This window comes from Zonotrichia leucophrys, chromosome 3, assembly GCF_028769735.1.
Source record: "Zonotrichia leucophrys gambelii isolate GWCS_2022_RI chromosome 3, RI_Zleu_2.0, whole genome shotgun sequence".
Lineage (NCBI taxonomy): Eukaryota > Metazoa > Chordata > Aves > Passeriformes > Passerellidae > Zonotrichia > Zonotrichia leucophrys.
In genome coordinates this window covers 15,573,675-15,594,500 of record NC_088172.1, presented here as the reverse complement: position 1 = coordinate 15,594,500, position 20,826 = coordinate 15,573,675, and the positions used below count along the sequence as shown (strand labels likewise).

At 39.1% G+C, this 20,826-nt stretch overlaps 1 protein-coding gene across 1 annotated transcript in view; it reads left to right on the top strand.

The window, feature by feature from the left end:
• Positions 1 to 12,096, top strand: part of UBE3D (ubiquitin protein ligase E3D) — a 77,552-nt gene extending 65,456 nt beyond the window's left edge. Inside the window, exon 10 of the mRNA XM_064710102.1 lies at positions 11,185 to 12,096. Within this exon, the coding sequence (XP_064566172.1) occupies positions 11,185 to 11,205 (21 nt within the window). The 3' untranslated portion in view covers positions 11,206 to 12,096. The remainder of the gene's footprint in view (positions 1 to 11,184) is intronic.
• The last annotated feature ends 8,730 nt before the right edge of the window (positions 12,097 to 20,826 follow it).

The window sequence follows — 20,826 nt, the reverse complement described above, 5'->3', positions numbered from 1 at the left end:
TCCAAACACCTGTTCCTGTTTTAACTCAGTCTTAATCTCTTGCCAAAAGCTGAACTCTGGTAGGAACGCAGTAGTCCCAATAAGGTGTTAAAAATAAAATAGTAGTTGATACTTAAATACCCATTTATATACACAAACAAATTAATCCTCATACCTCATGCAGGGAGGTATTTATTCTCACTCCAGTTTTAATTGCCAGGAAGCAAAGAGAGAATTTAAGCAGCTAATTTTCCCGAACTTGCTTTTTTTCCCATGAAGTTTTCAAAAGATAATCTAATTAAGAGATCTGTTCAACCTATCTAGTTTCAAAGTGTTACATAACCATGCCACATTCTCCTTTAATCTCCTCTACTGTTTTCTTTAGAGTTATGGTTCAGATTGCATGTAAAAATAAAGATTATGTGTAAATGTGAGCATATAACCAATCTCTCAATGAAAGATATAATTTATTTCTATTCTCTAATGCACCCATTTTATGTCATGTTCCCTCTGCCCCACATCTTACTGGCTTTCAAATCATATGTCAGGTAACATTTGGGTTTGGTATGTTGAGAAATGGGTGTGCACACAAGAGATGGCCATGTCTGACACTGTGGCAACATGGAGTATGTGACAAGATATCCCAGAAGTTTCAGCATGGCATCACAGTGTGCTCTGCTCCTGTAGCATTTGCTGAGGGAGACTCTTAGAAACCCAGTTTACATCTATATACTGGTTTCTATGACATAACTAACTATAAACATTGCAGGATATGAAGAGGGTAGACTATTTCTTGGCTTTCAGGGTTTGGTAGATTTTTTTTTTTAGATAAGAAATGTAACAGTTTAGAGACAAAAGCAAAATTAAACTGCAATTATACCCTCCAGGCCATCAGCAAGTAGAGTATTAACCAAAGTAGTTGGCTTGTTTCCTTGTGGCCTCTTTGTTTGTAAAGCACCTTACCACAGTAGTATTTAATAAATCTTTTCCTAACAATCTGTTTGAAGGCAGAGCATGAGACCTCTGGTGCTGCTCTATAATTTTCTGTGTCAGTTTTACCTGTCTATTGGGTTTTCTAAGGCATTTCAGTGTAAGAGATGAGAAGGTTGTCTTATGATTGGCCTCAGACTCTGAACAAGGACCTAAATTTGGACAAAAAGAGAAAGACCGATTTTCATTAAATTAAAGTTCAAAGATGCATTGACCTACAACATTAATATCTAATATCTCTGGCATCTTGCCATCATTAGAATCCAGGAGATAACTGTATTGCTTTTACACTGGGAGTTAAGGAGAGTGGGAGGGTAGCCCAAATAATTTCTTTGGTTGATGCCTGCATGATAGCCTTGTTAATGCCCCCCAATTGTATCTCTTTTATTTAGTGCAAATGCTTGCCTACACTTCAGTTCGTAGCAAGATATACTGCTTTCTTCTCCTTTCTTCTTAGGTTTCCTGTTCAGTTCCTCTTTATCTTTCCACCATGCTTCTTCTAGACCTGAAATAAGCTTAGCCTGCTGTTTTACTCCTATAAAGGGCAAGGAAGTTGAGGGGAGAAAAAAGACAAGAAACATAAGCAAGGAAAGGCATCTCCAGCCAGGCCCTGAAGGGGATTCTGACTTCTAGATTTTACCTGCTGCTGCAGCTGGGAAACAAATAACTATTTTTGTAGTAATCTTTTCCTGGAGAAACTGTGAGCAAGACTTTATCTTCTACTGCAGTATATCTGACATTGTGCAGGCTGGAGGTAAATCCTGATGAAAGGTGTGTTGTGTGTGTTTAAAGGAGAAAGGATTGATTAGGAGTAGTGGTTAAAAATAGGAGAAAGACAATTTGAGTTACTGTGAGGAATGATTCAATAAGAGAGAGTAATAGAGAAAATGTTAGTTTATGGTGAGGGGATCATTTGAGCTGGAAAATGAAGCTGGTAATAGAAGAATATATTATTCATTTTTCTGGTTTGTATGATGCAGCCCTTGAAAGTCACCTTTCTGTTTTAGAGTGTGCTACAGTATTTCATGTCTAAAAGGAGAGGAAAAGACACATTTTCCAGCTTTGAATCCAGCTGTGTTACAGGGTAATAAAGACCTGAAACCAATTCTTCTCTTTCACATATGTTAGCACTTCCCTCTCTTTAAGACGTAGTAGCATTGAAATAGAGTACAAGGGTATTTTGGTGAGATAGGATGCTTCATAAATTTTGTTGCAGAGAATACCACCTAAGAGCATCTAATTGAGAGCAACAGCCATGGAAATGACCAGAACATCCCACATCTGGGTAAGCCAGCATCTGATCAAAGATGTAAGTGCATTGTGTGCTGTGAAACACACCTGAGATGCACCATACTTTATCAGCTTAATTTTGAGACAGGAGATTCACTGTTTAAGAGAGGTTATGTGGCCACTTAGCTCACCCTATTTATTCTCTCTGGATTAGGTACAATTCACTTGCTTCATGGTCAACAAAATAAATCCATATATTTCTCTTTTTAGCGCTTTGTTTTATAAGACAGCAGACTGTTCATAGTGCCTTGTTCAGGGTTTTTTCATCCTCATCTTGAATGCAGAAATACTATAAAAAATGCAGCTGCTGAATGCCACAGCAGCACCAGTGCGTCAGTCCTTTCCCTTTCTGGGGAAGATACAGCAGGATATTATTGATTCTGATCAGTTGAAGCAGATTCCCAAGAGTACAGAGAAATCTAGTGGCATGAGAGCTGCAGAAGCAGAGCCAAGGCTCAGAGTGATGTGGCTTTCAGGGAATCATGCAGGAGCCAGTCCTGCTGTGACAGCAGCCTGTGAGTGTGGAACGGCCCTGGAGAGCAGGGCTGGCAGACCCACCCTCCTCCAATTCGGCCTCATGACACACCTTTCAGCAAGGCTGAGAAGTTTTTAGAAACTGCATCATATGTTTAAATTTGGGCTGTCAGGCATTAATTTCTTCACGTCTCTAGCTTTAGGATGCAGCTAGCATGCAGTTAATTCACACAGCAGCTTGCAGTGCCTTGTTTGTTTTAGGTTAACCTGTGTTTCACATCTGCCACGAATATATGTGCTCAAACAACCACGTGATGCAGAAACATGTGCTGCTCTGACTGCATGATTAGTTTTAAGTTTGGAGTGTGGTGACTACTACAGTAAAAACCAAACTTCATCTGGTGTTGACTAAGAAAATCCCAAATTCCATGAGGTTTTTTAGCTCAGTTTGCTTTGTATCAGTAATTGCAATGTAATATTAGTACCCAATTACACACTCTGTTATGGTTTACATTCAAGAAAGTGTGTGTAAGACTAGCAAAGGTAAATAATACTGCTATTTCTGTGCCTGTCTTAATGATGGGTACCTCAAGAAATAACATCTGCCATGGAAATAAAAATAGTACAGGCTAATGAGGAAGAGTTGGCAGGAAACAAAATAAAGCCATGAAATTTTGTGGCTCCTAGATGTAAAGAAACAAAAAGATTAATAGCCATCTCATCCTGAAATAAAACAAACTCAAAAAAACTTTTCCTTTTTTCACACGAAGAACTACTTGATCTAAAATGTTAAAGAATTGCTTCTCTTCATATCAGCTAAAAACATGCAGAGATTTATTTTCTACTGTTTTTGCAACTGCCAGTGGTTTTCTCTCTAAAGCTTTGGCAAGTTTCATCATGCAACTGTTAACAATAGCAAAGTGATAGCTTGCAGTAGACATGCACAGCCTGGTACTTCTAAGAGGAATCTCTTGCTTTTTCTAATTTATCTCTGTCACATTTCAAATCTAGCTTCATTATTATAAGAAATGAATACTTTAGGAAGGATTAGGTTGAAAGAATGCATGCTGATTTATAGATGGGTTTATTTCTTAAATCCTGGAGGTACATTATCAGATTGAGAAATCATATTTAAAGAAGGAAATCCTTGCTTTTGTTGAAATTAATTCTGCTAGAAATTGAATGAAAGTAATCTAATTCTCTTTCTGCTTGGTTGTTTTGGGTGTATTTCACATTTTCTCCAGCTTGGACAGAAGTGATTTATCTGAGTGGTGTTCTAATCAGTTTCTTCCTGCATTGAAGACTGGAAAGCCCAGAGGTGTACAGTGCCTTTCACATTGTACAGTGGAGGACTTGCCTTCCCCCAGCCTTCTGGGAGTTCTGGGGAATTTCACTCTTCAGATGATAGGTCTGCTGAAGCCAGGCTCTTCCCAGCTTTCATTGCCACCTCTGTTGCTCTGCTTCTGTGGTAGCATTGCACTGACCAAAATTATATTTCTTGTAAGACCTTAAAGCTGTTTGAAGCACATACTCATTGAGATGTGAAATTCCCTGCAGATGTCTGCTAAAGAATGACCTCGACATCCTGTGGAGTGAGTGAGGTAAAGAGTCCTTCACAGAATGCCCCCTCCTCCCTACCCACACCTGAGCCCTGTAGGGGTTACTGGGTCAGACTGCAAAGCCACCATTCCACATCCCTTTGTTCTTCAACCCAGTTTGCAGGGTTTTAGTTTGCTGGGATAGCATGGTTCCACAATCTGTGCTTCCTTATTGCCTTCATGACATGGTCCTGCAGCACAGTGCTGCTGTGTTTGTCTGACAGAGTATGCCAGATGTACTTTAGTTTCTTTGAAACTTGAGCATGATAGTGATAGTCTTGAACACTTTTTAGATTGACCCTACACATTAGTTTTGTTATTTCATTAAATATTTTAAGCTTGGCTTGTACAATTGTATCTGTTCTGTCAATCTGTAGTATTGTTTTAGTGACCTTTTCAAGGGACTTGTATTCTTCTAGAGACTTTTTTTTCAAAAATTTTTGTTTCTATAGTAAAATACTTAAGACATACCAACCTAGTGATAGGAAGTTATGGTGCTTTGAACACAGGCTGATGTTCCCGTGGTTTTCTTAGACCAAAAATGTAAAGGAAAGGTAATTAGATGAAACAATTTTCATGTTCTGGTGCATACTCAAAACCAGACTTCTCACTGCATGGTATTTAAAGCATGTTGGGAAACTTTCCCTGTGTAAGAGAACATAAAACAATTATTGTTGACGTGCTGTGTGAAGTGGCTGCCATTGATGGGCTGTGAAGGGGATATTAGAGCAGCCAAGCCTGCTTACATGACCTCCATGCCATAGGAGAAACAGGCACTGGGTGACCCAAGGTTCAACTATTATCACAAGAGCCTGGAGTACAGAAGGAAAAGAGCTAACCATCAGTGTAACAGAGACACCTTTGCTGCTGGAGCATAGCCAGTGAGTTTGCAGGCTACCAGGAGGCTCTGTGGAGCAAGTACATAGTGTGCTCTCAAGGTAGGATCATCTCAATGATTGATGGGTTCCATCTTCTTGGAGGTCTTTTCCAACCATAATGATTCTGTCTCTGGCTCTTCTTATTCTTCTAGTAGTGAACATGCTGCTTTACTCTCCAATTTCCTCTAAAAATGCCTTTGCTCTCCCCAAAAGCTACCCCAGAGATCTTGGGGTAATATGCAACAGCTTGGTAACATTCAAGGCTGGAAAAGACAGCTGCTTTTTTATGGGTCTCTGGATTCAGTGGGAGCAAGTGTAAATATAGCAGTTAATGTTCTCTCACGTCTCTGCTCATCTAATGCCATCTGCTTTGTGTCCATTCATTCACACTGGTGCCAAATGTATTTCTGGAACAGAGTGTGCATCTGCAGGCTTGATCCCAGATTGTTAGGTGAGAACAAATATATAAACTGTATGGTGTGGGTAGGCAGGTGAACTCTTAAGATTTAATGTGGCTATTTATAACCAGCTATTGCCAGTAGTTGCTAATCCACAGGGTAATGGTAACAGTTATAAGTTGTCACTGCTTCTGGTGGTGGTGCAGGAATGGAAGCAGCACTGTTTCCCCTCTGGGAAAGACCTTATCCCTTTGTCTGCTCTGTCCCTTTTCAGCACCTGTGGCCACACCAGACTTCTCACAGAGTTTATCAGAAATCAAATATTTATAGAGCTGGGACCTAGGCATGGTGCAGGTGCTTTAATCCTCCTACTCGTTGATCTGTCATTATTTTGCAGGAGTGAGAAATGTGTCAGGCAGGGTTATGGCCTTCTCTGTCTGTTTATGCACATTGTCCCTGTAGTGGCATTAGTGAATTATTAAATATGGGGATAAGGGATATGTAGGTTCAGTTATACTCACACAAACATGTTTACATCACTTTCTCTGAGTCTTTTTCCAAGGTATAAGTGTACTCTATGTACAGGGCATCTTGACGGCAATATAATTGCAACCACACAAGCAGTTGTACTTGCTGTAGTTATTAAAGCTTAAGCCATAACACTTAGCACTAGCCATAACATTTGTAGCAGTACAAATCTGGATGAATTAGACTGGTCTGAGGCTTTGAGTGTGTGTTATATTTCAAATCCAGCTGTACATGTGGAAAATACCACTATCCTCAGTTTTTCACTCTCATTTCCACCAGAGATTTGTCTCTCCCCTGTGATCTTCCAGCAGAATTTGTGCAAGCCCTCCCTTTCTTGTTTCTAGGATAAACCCTTCCATTTAATACAGACCAGAGGGCAGAGTTTGGTGTAACAGTCTGATTTCACCAGACAGTAGGAGAAAGTCTGAAGTGGTCTTTTGTGGGGATAGAGGAATAGTAACTTGCAGCAGAGAGAGACACCATGAGCCTGTGAGATTAGTATCATCCAGCACTGCTGGATCTAGGAGCAGAGGTCTGCCCACAGCTGTCCTTGTCTTTTTGGGAAGGTTATTCTCTTCCTGTGCACATGGATAGCATGGCATTGCTTGATTACCTGTCAGCCTTGAGTGGAAATAAATACAGCATTTGATGTTGATTGTAGGCTGTAGCCTTGCTGGTGTGTAATCAGCGTTTCCTCTGCAGTCGTTTCATCACGCCTGATTTCACACTAGCACATAGGCAGGATTAAAGCATGGGTATCTGTCTATGTACAGACTGTCTCTTGCAGTAGAGATGATTTAAGATAGCCATGTAAGTTGTGTTCTTCTAAAACACGATGTAGCATTAGGAACTGGGCATGGTAGTGTTTAAAAATTGGCCTAATGTTCAAAGAAGACAAGAGTAAAATGTCTTTTATACATTTAAACTTGAGGTTTGAGCTGGTGGTGGTTTTTTATTATTTGTTGTGCAGTGGAAAAAACCACAGCAGTCATATTTTAGGAAACATTCAGAGATTTAATTTCTTCTGCTGAAACTGAAGCATACATAACTACTTCCAAACCACTATTTTCCTTTATAATTATGCAGAAGTAAACTGAAGTACAATTCCCTCTCTAAAACTAAGGAGAAATTCTGTATCTTCTACATACTTTTATTTAGCTCTTAGGAGAGATACAGGTATTTAAAATCCTTCATTGTCAGCTTTGAGAGACATACATAGGGATTTTTATGCACCATTCACTTGTACTCCTTAAAAGAGAGCAACATAAGAACAGTTTCAAAACTTGTGTTACAGCATGGGAATGCAAATTTGACGTATTATTTCCTGTTTTGTGGAAGTAAGAATCCGGCTCCTTGGATGGTTCTTGGAGCTGATTCAAAGATTGAACTTCTTTTTCCTTGCTCAGATGATTTGCAGATTGCATTTCTTTAAAATATGTTGTTTAGCTGCTTCTCTCACACTCCTGCTTCTCTTACAGCAGTCATCCACTCTGCCTGCTCACCTAGTGTTAGCACTTGGTAGAAGAGATTTCTTTTCACCAGCTTCAGCTGTCTGGAACCACCTTCTTTTATCTCTAAATTCGTTCGGTCTCCATAGTTTAAAAAATATTTTAAGAAGTTGCAACTGTTTTCTTTCACCTTTTACTCCTTGGTGTTTGGATGTATTTCACTTGACCAGGTTGCTCATGGTAAGTGGAGTTTGAATTAGATAATCTTTATGGGTCTCTTCCGCCCCAAACCATTCTATGATTTTTCTGAGAAAGCCAAGAGAGCACATCTTCTAAAACTGAGCATCAGTACCTGGATTTCTTAAGTTGTCCTGACTCCGAGAGATTTTTAACAAAGCTGATGCTGCTTTATTGTTTACCGAAGGAGTAATCTAAGCACTTTAAGAAGGGGGCAATGTGCTGAGGTAAGGTCAGTAAAAAAACTGATTAGAACTGACTTTTATTCTGAATTTAGTAATAAACCTTTGTAGATGAGATAAGTGTTCAGCACATTGTTTTTCTTTCAAAATCCTCTCATAGCAGAGAAATACTGGATGTGCAGACTGCTGAAAGCATTGCTACTAAAGCTGGAAGAAGCTAGTAGTTGTCTATCTTGTAGAGAATGTATCCTAATAGATGGAAAACTGCGAGAAAACCACATAGTCCCATTTTCCCAACCTATAGTAATTCATTTATTATGTAGAACATATAATTTACTGCTGTTGAGATATCCAACTGCATCTACAGTAACAGTATAATAAAGGAATATTTTATAAGCTTTATATTGAACTTTGGATGGATAAGGTGAAACTTCCTAAGTGGTTTCGTTTCAGTTGATTTTGTTTGGAAGTACTTTGGTGGGTTGCAGTTGGTTTTTAAACAGCTTGATTTGCATTTTTTTTTGCTGGTATGTCAGCTGTAGGAATGATCTAATATGCTCTTTTCATTCACATTGGTAGTAAATATAAACACAGACAGTAATAATTTATTACTTTCGTTGCTTTTCAGTTTATTGGGCAATAGGAGAGCCTAGCAGTCTAGGGAAGCATTATGTTGCAAATAACTCTCTCAAAGGAGAAGAAAAGTGTATTTCATGCATTATAAAATATAGCAAGCAGTCAAATTAAACAAATATATCCACTCTAATGGCACTTCAAAACTGTGTAGCAAAGGAGTCTGCAATCTCAGGTAGAAAAACCTGCTTAAAATTTTGAGTCTTGTGTATGGAGATGGTTATTGCTTTTCTTGATTCTTCTGGTTTTTTTCCTTGCAATCCAAGGACAAATCTCTTGCATTGTTAATGTCACTGTGAGTCTTGTCTTTGATTTGACTGGTGCCAGGGTTTCATCTGTAGCCTGTATAACTTATGACTCTTCCACAGAGCTAAAATTTTACATTTGCTCATAATTATGTCTCTATTCATCTGAGCAACTAAGTCATGAGAAAGGTGACAAGCATATTGATTTTGCTTTCAATTTTTGTCTTTGAGGATGGGAATCTTTGGCATAGTGGATAAATTTCCCTGTATGTTGAGTAGTCTCTAACTTTTGCAACACCCCTTGGTTGAGCTGACAGAAATTATTTTGATGTAGCAGCTTACTGCTAGAAAATGCTGATGAAGCTGGAAAAAAACACTTTATGGGCATATGTCAGTGTGGTGAGATTTGCATGGGACAGGCAGGCCAATTTCCAGCCTTGGCCAGCCAGCTGATTGTTGGCATGGTTTGCCTATAGACATTTCTGAAAATTTATGTTCTTTAAATCATAGAATGGTTTGGGTTGGAAGGAACTTCAGAGATCATCTCATTCCAACGTCCTGCCACAGGCAGGTTCACCTCCCACTAGAGCAGGCTGCTCAACGCCCCATCCAGCCTAGCCTAGAGTACTTCCAGGGATGGGGCATCCACAATTTCTCTGGGCAACTTGTTCCAATGCCTCACCATCCTTATAATAAAGAATTCTTTCCTTCTGTTTAATATAAGACATGAAAATTTTTGTTTCTGAATTTTAGTTCCTGTTCAGAAGAAGAATGATTTAGAAATGTGGAAGATTTCAGGTATCTCAGTTGTGTTGTCTGTACAAACTCTTCCATGCAGTAACTGCAGTGTTCTACTGGGTTATTGCTGTTAGTCTTGGAGTAGCAAAAGAGTGTTCAGGAAGTGAGTTTGGATGGTATTTTTTTTTCTATTCTTAACCAAGAATTGTTGTCATGTCCCATTTATGCCTTGTAGATGTGTTATTTAGACATGAATCCTTTGTGTGACTGATTCTCTGAGAACCATCTTAGATATGTTAAAAATTGCTTTTTTTTTTTTTTTTACATCCTTTAGAGCAGACATATAACTCTCTTAAACATACTTTGGGCACAGGATCCAAAAGGAGTGTTTGAGCTCTGTTTTATCCTCTGTTCTGAATACTCAGTGATACTTTATGCTTGCATTTAATTCCTTCTGGTTGATCATGCTTCATGACTTCTTTTGTCGCAGCATCAAGTAAAGTGGTGGTTGAGGGTCATCTCTGAAAATCCAAAGTTGTAATTGATGGTAATTTTAATCTTCACTTAAGTGACTGTTGAAAGCTCTTGCAGAGAACAAAGAGGAAGTGTCTGTCTCAGAAGTTCTTTTTCTGTCTGTTTTTCATCAGACAGGAGGAATAGGTTGTATCTTTTCAGAAGACAGTTGTGTAACCTGGTAGTCATTTTTCTTTCTTTCTTCTTGCATTTTTGTGAAGGCATCAGTACATCTGTTTTTCTGTTTTTTGATCAACAAGAAATATGTGAAGCAATCTCCTTATCAGATAAAGATCTGGATGTGTCATTTCCAGTCAGCTAACTTAACTTTCTGCATTAGTATACTGCATATCCTGAAGAAAGCTAAACAAAATCAAAACCATACAGGAGAAACTGCTGCATGCATGTGACCAAGAACAAATGAGTTTGGGACAGCAGAAATCCTATAGATCACTTGTATTTGATAGATCACCTTCCCTCTAAATAGCTGTTAGGCAGTGCACTTAGGGCAATAAAGAGAAGAGGTACATCATTTGCTATCTTCTGATCATATACAAGTATTTGTCTTCTCCTCTCTGGTAAGATTTTGGTTATTTCAAAATGTAAGACATTTTTCTTTATGACTTTGGACTTCTCATTGTGACTTTGGAATCAGGATTTGACTTAGAGTAACAGCACTGTTCAAATAAACTAATATTCAGACAAAACTGGGAATGTATCAAAGATTTAATCTAAACAAGTTTCAAAATACTGTCAAATAGCCTTTGAAGTTAGATGAGATAAACATTCTTTGTTATTCTGGGGGAAGAAAACATTTTAGTTCTACAATGCAGGCAGTGCTTGAGCAAAAAAAAGAAAGAGAATTTTTTGGAGACATGTTAGGTAGAGAAGAGGTGGGAAAATAGCAGTACATCCTCTGTTTTCTGATTGCACTAGTGTGTCATTAAATAAAAAGATTATTATAATATATCATTTCTATTGATAAAAAGAAGCATCTTTGTTTTACCTGCAGTGTTGAAATTAATCACAGTATTTTTTTGCTTCCTTTTATAGGTTGCCTTTTTGAAGATGTGAAGAACGAAGATACCTGTGTTGAAAACTGTTGTTAGATTTATTTTCAGGAGAAAAGTGTACAGATAACTTCCAATAGTGGGACTTTTAGAAGAAAATCCCCTGGCAATACAAAAGAAAATGGGTGTATTTTTCATATCTGAATGTGTTTCAAAACCAAAGACTTGACTTTTGTATCCAGTGCATTCTTAGATGTCATTGGAAGAGTGACTTACCTGTCACTCCTGTGACATCCAGCTGGGGTGACTGTTATCATGTCTTCACTGCTAAAAGGAAATTCCCTGTGTATCTTGTACTACCTTTACCAGTGTTTGATAGCAATGTATATATCCTTAGGAAAGTTCACAACTGGTAGCAAATGTTTTAAAATGTCATGGATACTAATGTGAGTTCTTTACCTTCTTTGTTCTGGTGAAGTTAGAAGTCCAACTTTAAAATATAAAATCTGGTTTTTGTAAAACTTGCATGTTTATCATGTATATTGTTTCTGCATTAAAGTTTGCCTCTCTGCTTGAGAGTGAAGGAAGACAGTTTCTGCGTACATCATATGATGTATGTTTTGAAGAATCAAGGTTTTATGGTTATTTGGAATAATAATTATTATTATTATTTCAAGGAAAGTTAACATGCCCTTTACTCATTAAATGATCCTGACATAGGAAGTGATCCTACAAAGTGTTGGACACCTTGATTTTATACATCCAAAGACAAGGAGCTGAGGCCTCACAGCACCACTCTGGATATAATTTCTCAGTTATTATTTTCATTTTCAGTATTGAAGGAAGAACAAAATTATTCTGACTTTTGTATTCAGGGACTAAATTATCTAGCTCCAAGATATTTTGTCTATGCACCAATGTTGAGTCATTTTATGAATAAAATATTTTTTCTAAATTGGTTTGCCATTTGTTCTGCTTAATTTCTGTGACAGCTTCAGCTTCCCATGATGCCTTGAGAAGGCTGACCTAGAACAGAGGCTAGACAGTGTTAAAGAATAAAGTAGATATTTATTAAAAGGCTTTGATGGATATACCTTGGGCAGTACAAGAGCCTGGCCAGGGCTACACCCAGGATGAACCCAAAATGGTCACCGGTACAAAAAAATGGATGACCTGTCACGAGGTCTCACACTTTCGTAAGTTTTTGTTCATTTCCATGTTGGGGCTAATTGTCCAATTACACCTTCAGATTATGAAGTCCCATCCTTCTTGTTTGCTCTGTTCAGTCCACAATTGTTGATGCTCTTAGACCTGAAACTTGTATAGGTTGTCCTTGGTCTCAAGCTAGAAAAGGAATTGTTTTGTCCACCTACTCTGTGAAGAGAGCTTACTCACACTTAATATGAAGCTCAGAACTACACCCCTAGGCAGCAGAGTCTGGAAAAAATGAATGCTAAAACTTAAGGCATCATTTCTCTTCTTTAGAGGCTTGACAAGGCCTTTACCTTGTCGAGTCTCTATTTTAAGTATCTGCTAATAATAGGTACTTAGTAACAGATAAGTAACTATAGTAAACAACTAAAAATAACAAACATCTAAAAATAATTTATGTCTAACAACAGATAAATACCTAAGTATCTAAGTATGACTGAGCAATTTGCAGAAGGAAATCATTCATACCACACCAAAATATTCCATCTTTAAAATATTTTTCAGCCTATGGTGCTGTGATTTGTGGCTCCAATGGTGGCTCCAACATCCACATTTTGACAGTAGCTGAACTTTCTTATTTCACACTCTGCACCCACTTTCCCCAGTAAAGAGGGGCAAGAACTTAGCAGGGGGACACAGCAGGGACAGCTGATCTGAATTGGCCAGGGGGATATCCTGTACCATACAGCATCAAACACAGCAGTGAAAGTGTGGTAGAGGAAGAAAGGGGGCGAGGGGTGTCTTCCAAGTTTGTGGCTGCTCAGAGAACACGTGAGCATTGGTCTGTTTGTCGGAGGTGATGAGTTTTGCATTGCTTGGTTCCATTTCTGTTTGATTTTTTCCCCCCTCTTCCTTTATTAAACTGTTTTTCAATTCTCAGATTTTCTTGCTTTTTTCTTCCTGTTCTCTGCCCCTTTTTTCTTCCTGTTCTCTTCCTGTCCCTGGGAAAAGAACGCAGGCATGAGTGATGTTGGCTTGCTTACCTGCTGGCCAGAGTTGACCCACCACAATTGCAAGTAAAGTTGTGAAATTCCCAAAATAAAAAGAATTAATCTCTCTGTTCAAGCTGGCCTCCCATTTGGGGACATTTTCCTTCCCAATGTTCTCAGTGGTCACAGTTGCCTGTCTGTTTCAGCAAGGCAGGGCAATTTGACACATTCAGTGTCATTTTTCCCTTTCTTTGATTCTAGCTCTGAGACCTCTACTGACGTTTAACTAGTGAAATTACTGGAAAATATCAGACCACATATGATAATATATAATTGTCTCTGATGTCTTTCCATTTGAAAATACATTAATTTGGCCATGTTCAGAAAACAAATGCTCTGGGCTCTCCAGCTACCCGGCAATACATTATTCAGAACTCCTGTTTCTGAAGACAACTTTATTGGACCTTTTTTCTCCCCTCCTATTTTTTATGTCACATTTCCTACTGAGCCAGTAGTTCATTTGAGGTTTGACAGGTTCATTTGACATTTTCTTGAAATCTCTCTGCTTTATAAAAGCAAAACCTGGCCTTTGTTATCTTTGCAGTGAACCATGGGCCCTTATAAAAAATGGACTTATGTTCAGAAAGACTGTTGAGCTCCCCTCTCACTTCTTCTTTGACCCTTGCCTACTGCTGCTCTTGCCTCCATTTCTCCCTCTGTTAAATAGCAGAGTATTTTTTTTTGTTTGCTTATTAACATCAGCATTTTGAGAAGTAGTGTAATTGCAAAGTACAATTAGTTACTGTGTTATTTGCAGAGTTAGTGGAACATCTTAGTCTAGCTTAAATGCCATGTTGGGATACAACCATAACAGAAAGTTTGTTTAGTTTTGAAGTGTGCAGACAGTAGCTCCATGAAGATGGAGAAGCAAGAACCAAGAGAGGGGCTAGCCTAGAAGCTGGGCCCTTACAAAACATTTGGTCCTAATTGCTTGCCCTCTCTCTCCTCCAGCATTTTTATCTCCTTCAGTCTGCATTTCTCACTGCAGAAGCTGTCTTAGTTTTTGCTTTCTGTAGTTCCACACATGATGTTAGTCTTGAAGTAATAATAACTAACCAATGATCACAACCTGCATTAACTGAGATGCGCATTCTTTCCTAATGCAGTTACCAAATACTGTGGGGCACCAAGAAGATATTTAAAATGTTAGCTTTAATTCTTGTATGTTATTAGATTATAAAGCTGGCTATTGCTGTGGTGCAGAAAACATGCCTGTCTGTCAGACCAGTACTGTACTTGCCATTAGCAACAGCAGACAGCAATATTGTTGCTGTCATTAATGGGTCATGAGGCAATTGCATTTGTGTAGGGCTTGCTATTACTTGTTAAAAAGAGTGGCCATTTAACTGGAATAGTAAATTGGCATACCAGATTGAGTCCCAGTGGGGCTCTTTTAATTCCAAAATTACAGTGGCTTTCTTGCTTCATTTAAACCCTTGCTAGAGTAGGTTAGGATAAACTGAATAATAATAACAAATGGGTTAATCAGAGAGCTGTACTGGCCTTACCCTGTCAGTTGGAGGGCAAGTTCTAGTTTGCCTCCATCTTACTTTTCTATGTAGAGAAGCTTTTGTATATAAGGAACAGCTTTAATTGAAATTTACAATAGATGATTCTGCTCTCAAACATAGTGGGTTTAAATGCAAATGCTTCCCAGTAATTTTCTTTTTGTTTTGCTGCCTTCATCTTCGTTCCTCTCAAACATCACTTTGTGGTTTCAATTTTAGACCTTGTGTATACTATCATTCCTCTCCTAGCTGACTGCTCTCCATTATGAATGACAGATGACTTGTTTGAGGTACTGCTTTAGCTCATCAACCTCATTCCTTTTGGTTTTCCTCCATGGGATTTTGCTACCATTGAATCACTGTCAAAGAAGCCCTGCAAAATCTACAGATGAACAAATTATAGACACATTGAGCAACTCTTGTCTTTTGAAACAGCTTCAGTTTATTCATTCAGAGCAGGCTGAGTTGCCTCATAGCAGATGCCAGGGAGCATTTGGCAATGAATATCAGGAATTCTGAAGGTCCCCATGAAAATGGCTCTGTAGCAACATCTGTGCCTTCGAATACCTGAGTGGGACTATGGGTGTTGAATAGCATGACATTTTTCTTGCTGTGGATAGCAATGGTGGGGTCCAGGTCCCACAGTTCTGTGGTTCTGTGTGTTTGGCTGGTGTTCTCTAAACATGGCAGTAGTGCTATTGTCTCACTGCCACAGGCTTTATTCCCAGCTAGGTGACTTACACATGGATTTTGCAGGTCAGTTCTGTGTTCTTAGTGATAGATACTACTTCTACCCTCTTATATTCAGTTATAATATAAATATCTATCAATTTGCCAGTGTAAATAGTAGAAAACTTTTTATTTCAAAATATTAAACATCTATAAGTCTATATTATGTGCTTTTAATCATTTCCTCAAGACTGCAAAGCATTTAATTTAATTTAATTCTTTAGTGGTAAGTGGGTTTTCTGTAGCACAGGCAGGATGGCACAGCTGCAGATGGGCTCTACCATGTCCTTGTGGCAGCACCACCAATGAGGGGCTTGTGAAACAGACTTTACATCTTCATTACTGACACTGGGTTATTACAACCCTAGTGGGCTGGGCATCTTGTCTTTTACTATGTGTGTGTCCTCACTTCTGAATCTCTGACTGTATCATAAGACTCATGACTTTCCCATTAGCAACAAGGTCATTTTCTCAGCAGTGCAGCTGGGAAAAAAGTCCCTGTGTGGCCATCAGCTGAGTTGCACAGATCATCAGATGGCAGACCATCAAACAAAATAAAGCTGATGTAGCTGTCCCGAATTTAGTGGAGCTGTTGCCAATTTATATCAGCCAACGATGTTCAGTGTAACAGGAGGGAGATGGAGTCGCTTGTCTTCCCCTGTCAGTCCTGTTTCAGAATATAAAATTGGGTTGGCACATAGATAGGAACAGGGCTGACTATATCTGAGAAAAGCATGAAAACACATCTGGACAGATGGAGTCAGTTCCATCACTGAACCACCATAATTAGAGGGCACTGCACAGCTCACAAGTGTTGTTCCTGCAAGAAGGGGCATTGGCTGTAAAAAAAGCAGAGGAAAGAAATTCAGACAGTGCTCTATCAGCTCTGCATGATGGAGTCCTAGGTTAACAGGCTTATTGAGTATATCCATGATGCAATGGCTCTACTCTCAGCTTCTTTGTCAACCTCGTCAGAAGTTTCTAGTTTCTATCTGTGACTAACGGGAAGCATGACATGCAACAATCCAGTCATATATTTAGTGTAGGCTGTTTGCTCAGATTACTTGACTTGTCCTTTACTGGGCTTTGATTTATGTGGGCATAATATGAAAAGGGCAAGAACAATCCTTTGTCAGAGCTTTGAAAGAAAACTGAGGTAGAGGACAATTTACAGCTTGTGCTTTGTTGCTGGAAGGAGGTTTTTTGAGTTTGTTGGAAGAAATACTCTCAAACACATGAAGCAAGATGAAAAAGCACTAAATTAAAAGCACCTTTTAAATGTATGGCTATTGGGAAGAAGATATGAGTTGCTATTTTAGTAGATTCACAGTAATTATTAAGATCATATTTTGTGGTTGAGATGCACAAAACCAGCTTGACTGTTGCAACCCCTTATCTCGGGAGCACAAAGAGCAGTGTCTGTTCCAATCCAGCAAGCACAGCTCTGGCACTCAGGCAGCTCTCTGTGCAGGTAAACAAGGCGTGAGCGAGCCCCACAGAGGAAGGACATCATGCAGCAGAGGGCTCTGAGATGCTGAGGAGGAAAATATATTAACAGCCTGCCTGAAAGAGACGTTTATTATGTCCTTAAAAGTTCTCTTTAGATTGCAACAGGCATATGAAGAAACATCTCTGTAAGCTGGGAGTTTTGGAATTGGCATTGTAATTTGTAAATAAAAACATATTTCCTAGGCTGTTTTTTTTCAATGATGTCATGAATGCAAAAGAACATCTTGTTGTACAGTAACACTGATTTATTTTGCAAATATTAGTTACCTGTGGATTTATTAGTGAATGCATTACAGTCTATACCTTCCTTGGCTTCTAGATTTTGACACTTGCTTAGCAGTAATCATCATTTACACAAATGTATATTAGGTAGAAACTAATTGCAAGTTGTTATTACAGTTACCAGAAGACTAGTAAATTAAGAAGACCTCAAACAAGCTGTTTGTTTTTTAGTGCATACATTTTAAAGTGGATTTTTGTGTCTTACCTTACTAGGCAGATGTTACATTATTAGAATTAATAATTTTTATTTTCTCTGTAGAATATAATTTTAAAGCATTTTTGTAAGACTGGAATTCAGAACCTATGAGAGTTTTCCAACCCTTAAACCTAACCTCCTCTTATAGATGTCACTCTTCCGTATGGCTCTCTCTCATATGGCTACTTTCATATCCTGATCCACCCTAAAACTGATCAGTTCATTTGATTTTGGTATTTTCTGTCCTGCTACCCTTACTGAAAACCTGGCCCAAAATCTCATTCTTCTGAAAGGAATCTTCAGATTTCTGAGGTAAGTGTATCCCCAGCTGTAGTGCACCTGTTTGTTGTGCCCACAGTATCCTTTAATGTAGGCAGTTTCCTTCTTGGGTTCTTAAACCCTATTCTGTACTTAGGGAACAATTCTGTCTCCTCAATGTTAATTTTATTATTGGTTTCATTCCCAAAGATAAACTTGGCATTCTACCAAATTCTGTGTTTGTACCTGCATGAATTAATCTCCATTGTGTGGGAGTGAGCAAGTTGTGCTTGAGGTGTGCATCTTAGCAAAGAGACATTGATACTTTCTTACTTCTTTTGGGAATACCTCACCATGTATTTGTGAGTGCTTCTCTTTTTTCTCACATCTGCTGGAGGCTGGGTCACCCCAGCTCTTCTTCCCTTCCATTTCCAACTGTGGAGACCTAGAGAATGCCATTATTCTCTGGCAGAAGAATCCGATTACTTTGTAAGTGCATGATCTCATGCTTTGTGTGTTGATCCTTTCCTTAGTTTTTCTGATCCTCATCTTTATTTATGATGCTTCTGGCTGTCACATCAGCAAGTGTTCTTATAACATTTCTAGTGAACCATGTCACTCTGCTATGGTCACTAGTGAACATGTTTAATAAGAACAGCTTATAGGCAGAACTACAATTCCCTCAAGCCATTTACTTCTCTTTTGGGTTTCTGCTGAGGAATTGAGCCTTGGAAGTTCATTTCAGACCTCAGCAGGAGTCAGGATCTTGATGCTGCCCTCCTGAGCCCTGTGCCAGGACTGATCTCCTAAGCAGAATCAGCCCTTCAGCTGTTATTGACACTCACTGGGCAATACTTGTTCCTGACCATGCGTGAAAGACAGATGCTCTAGAATGGAGCCCCCGCTGTAGTAGAGAGGTGTTGGAGTATTATACACTTGAGCTCTTAGGTAAAAACTGTAGATTATCTCATTCTTATTTAGCACTGGGTTTCTGGTCAGTCTGGGGTTGCTTTGTTTTATTTTGTTTTGTTCCAGAGGGGTTTGTTAATTTTGGTGTTTGGTACAAAAAGATTGAGACTTTAATAAGTAAATCCTCCTTAAAAAAATGCAGTGTTACACTCCATCCTTCTGCTGTGAGTACCAAGCACAGCCTGATGATAAACTGAGATCAAGTTATGAGAGTGGGAGCAAGACAAGGGTCATGTTCTGGTATTGTCAATGGAAAATGTTGCTGGTCTGAGCTTGGATGCTGGATGTCACAACTTTGATAGCTGTGTCTATAGCATGGCTACAGGCAGGGCCTGGGCGATTCAGACTTTTCCTGCCTGAGTGTATAAACTCCCAAAGAGATGTTTGACAGGCCTTAGACAGATCTGTGCTTGGTTTCTCCATATGTAATGTTATTTACATCATGGGCTGATAATACCGCACTATCTGCTGGGTAATCTTTATTTAAGTGCCAGCCCTCTGATCCGTCAGTGCGCGCTGCGGGTTTGTCAGCGCTGCCGTGTTGGAGCAGCTTTGTGCCTTCTGCAGCTCTGGCAGCACCTCACAAGTGTGACCCACACGGTCCCTGGCTCTCTGCAGAAAGGAGCTGCAAAGTGTCCGATTGCCTGATCTTGTGGGGGTGAGCATGGAGCAGTCGCTTCTTTGACTCAAACCTACAGCCTTCTTGGTGGCTCTGTTAGAAGAGGTGAGTGACAGAAGCGTGCCTAGGAGCGGAAGGGGTTTGGATTTGCCATGGTCCAGAGCTCCTGTGTGCGGTCCCTCCATAAGTGAAGAGGCCACTGTGAAAAGTTTTTCTCTTGTGGGAAGAGCAATAGCTATCCTGAGCCCAGGTTTTCAGGTGTCTCGAAGAGAGGACTTTGAGATCATGGACTTGATTCAAAGCTCCATGAGAGAGCAGCACAGACAGCAGCTGTTAGGTCACTGGCAAGTTTTATTCAAGTCTAGTTAGAAAGAACTTTTTTAATCTACAAGCTGTGTTTTAAAACATCTAGTATACACCACACAATTTTTTCCCTGTCACTTAGTAGTGTTTCTCAAATGCAGGCTACACTGATCAGCCAAGGGCTGGTTGCTCTGTCCTCAGGATGTTCTGCGTTCCTCTGCCTCCATCCCCAGCTAGAAATGTTTTCTCTTGCTTAGGCCCATTTCAGGTGGCAACCCATGTCAAAGGAGCCTTGTTCAAACAAAAGCCTGCTAGGGCTAGTGGCATGGTTTTATGAGGGGAAGGAGAGATGGATGAGCAGAGTTCCTGAAGATTAGTAACATGGTTTATATATTATATCATGTTCTTTATTGCTCTAATACATACACAACAAATGCCATGTGTACAGCTGCACAAGGTAAGCCAGGCTATTAAAAGTTATTAATTTAAAAATGGTCCTCTAATCAAAGATGATACAGTCATGAACAAGGGGACACATGCACACTAACATTTGATATTTTCTGCCTTGAAGTTTTAGTCACAAAATCTCAGCATGGGTGTTGATGTATAAGAAAAATGTTTTTGATTATTTAGAGGAAAGCAATAAGGAATTCTGAGATTGTCATGTGTTTAGACACAGCCTCTGAAACAACTTCAGAGACCCGTCTCTCTAGGTCATTAACTGCACCTTGTGCATCTGATTTCATGAAGAACTCAAGATCAAAGGTCACATTCAAGCAGTCTGAATACTGACATCATTCCTTGATAATAAAGCACAATTTTGGCTTCTTTTCCTTGTAATGAAATGATGTTGCACACATTGCAAAATTATGGTAATTTTATTTTCCTGTAATTCATAAAGAGAATAATAGGCAAGCAACAATGCACTAGGGCATTTTATTAGGAAATTAAGGGTCATATTCTCTAGTTTTTCAGAATAGCTTTTCTTCTTCCCTCTGTGTTTTTGTTTTTTAGAATTGCATTGCTTTGGTACCATCTCACTTCTGCAAAAAGGCAATTTTGTTAAATGTATCCCCAAATGCACTGATGAAGTTATAACTGTTTGGCAAGG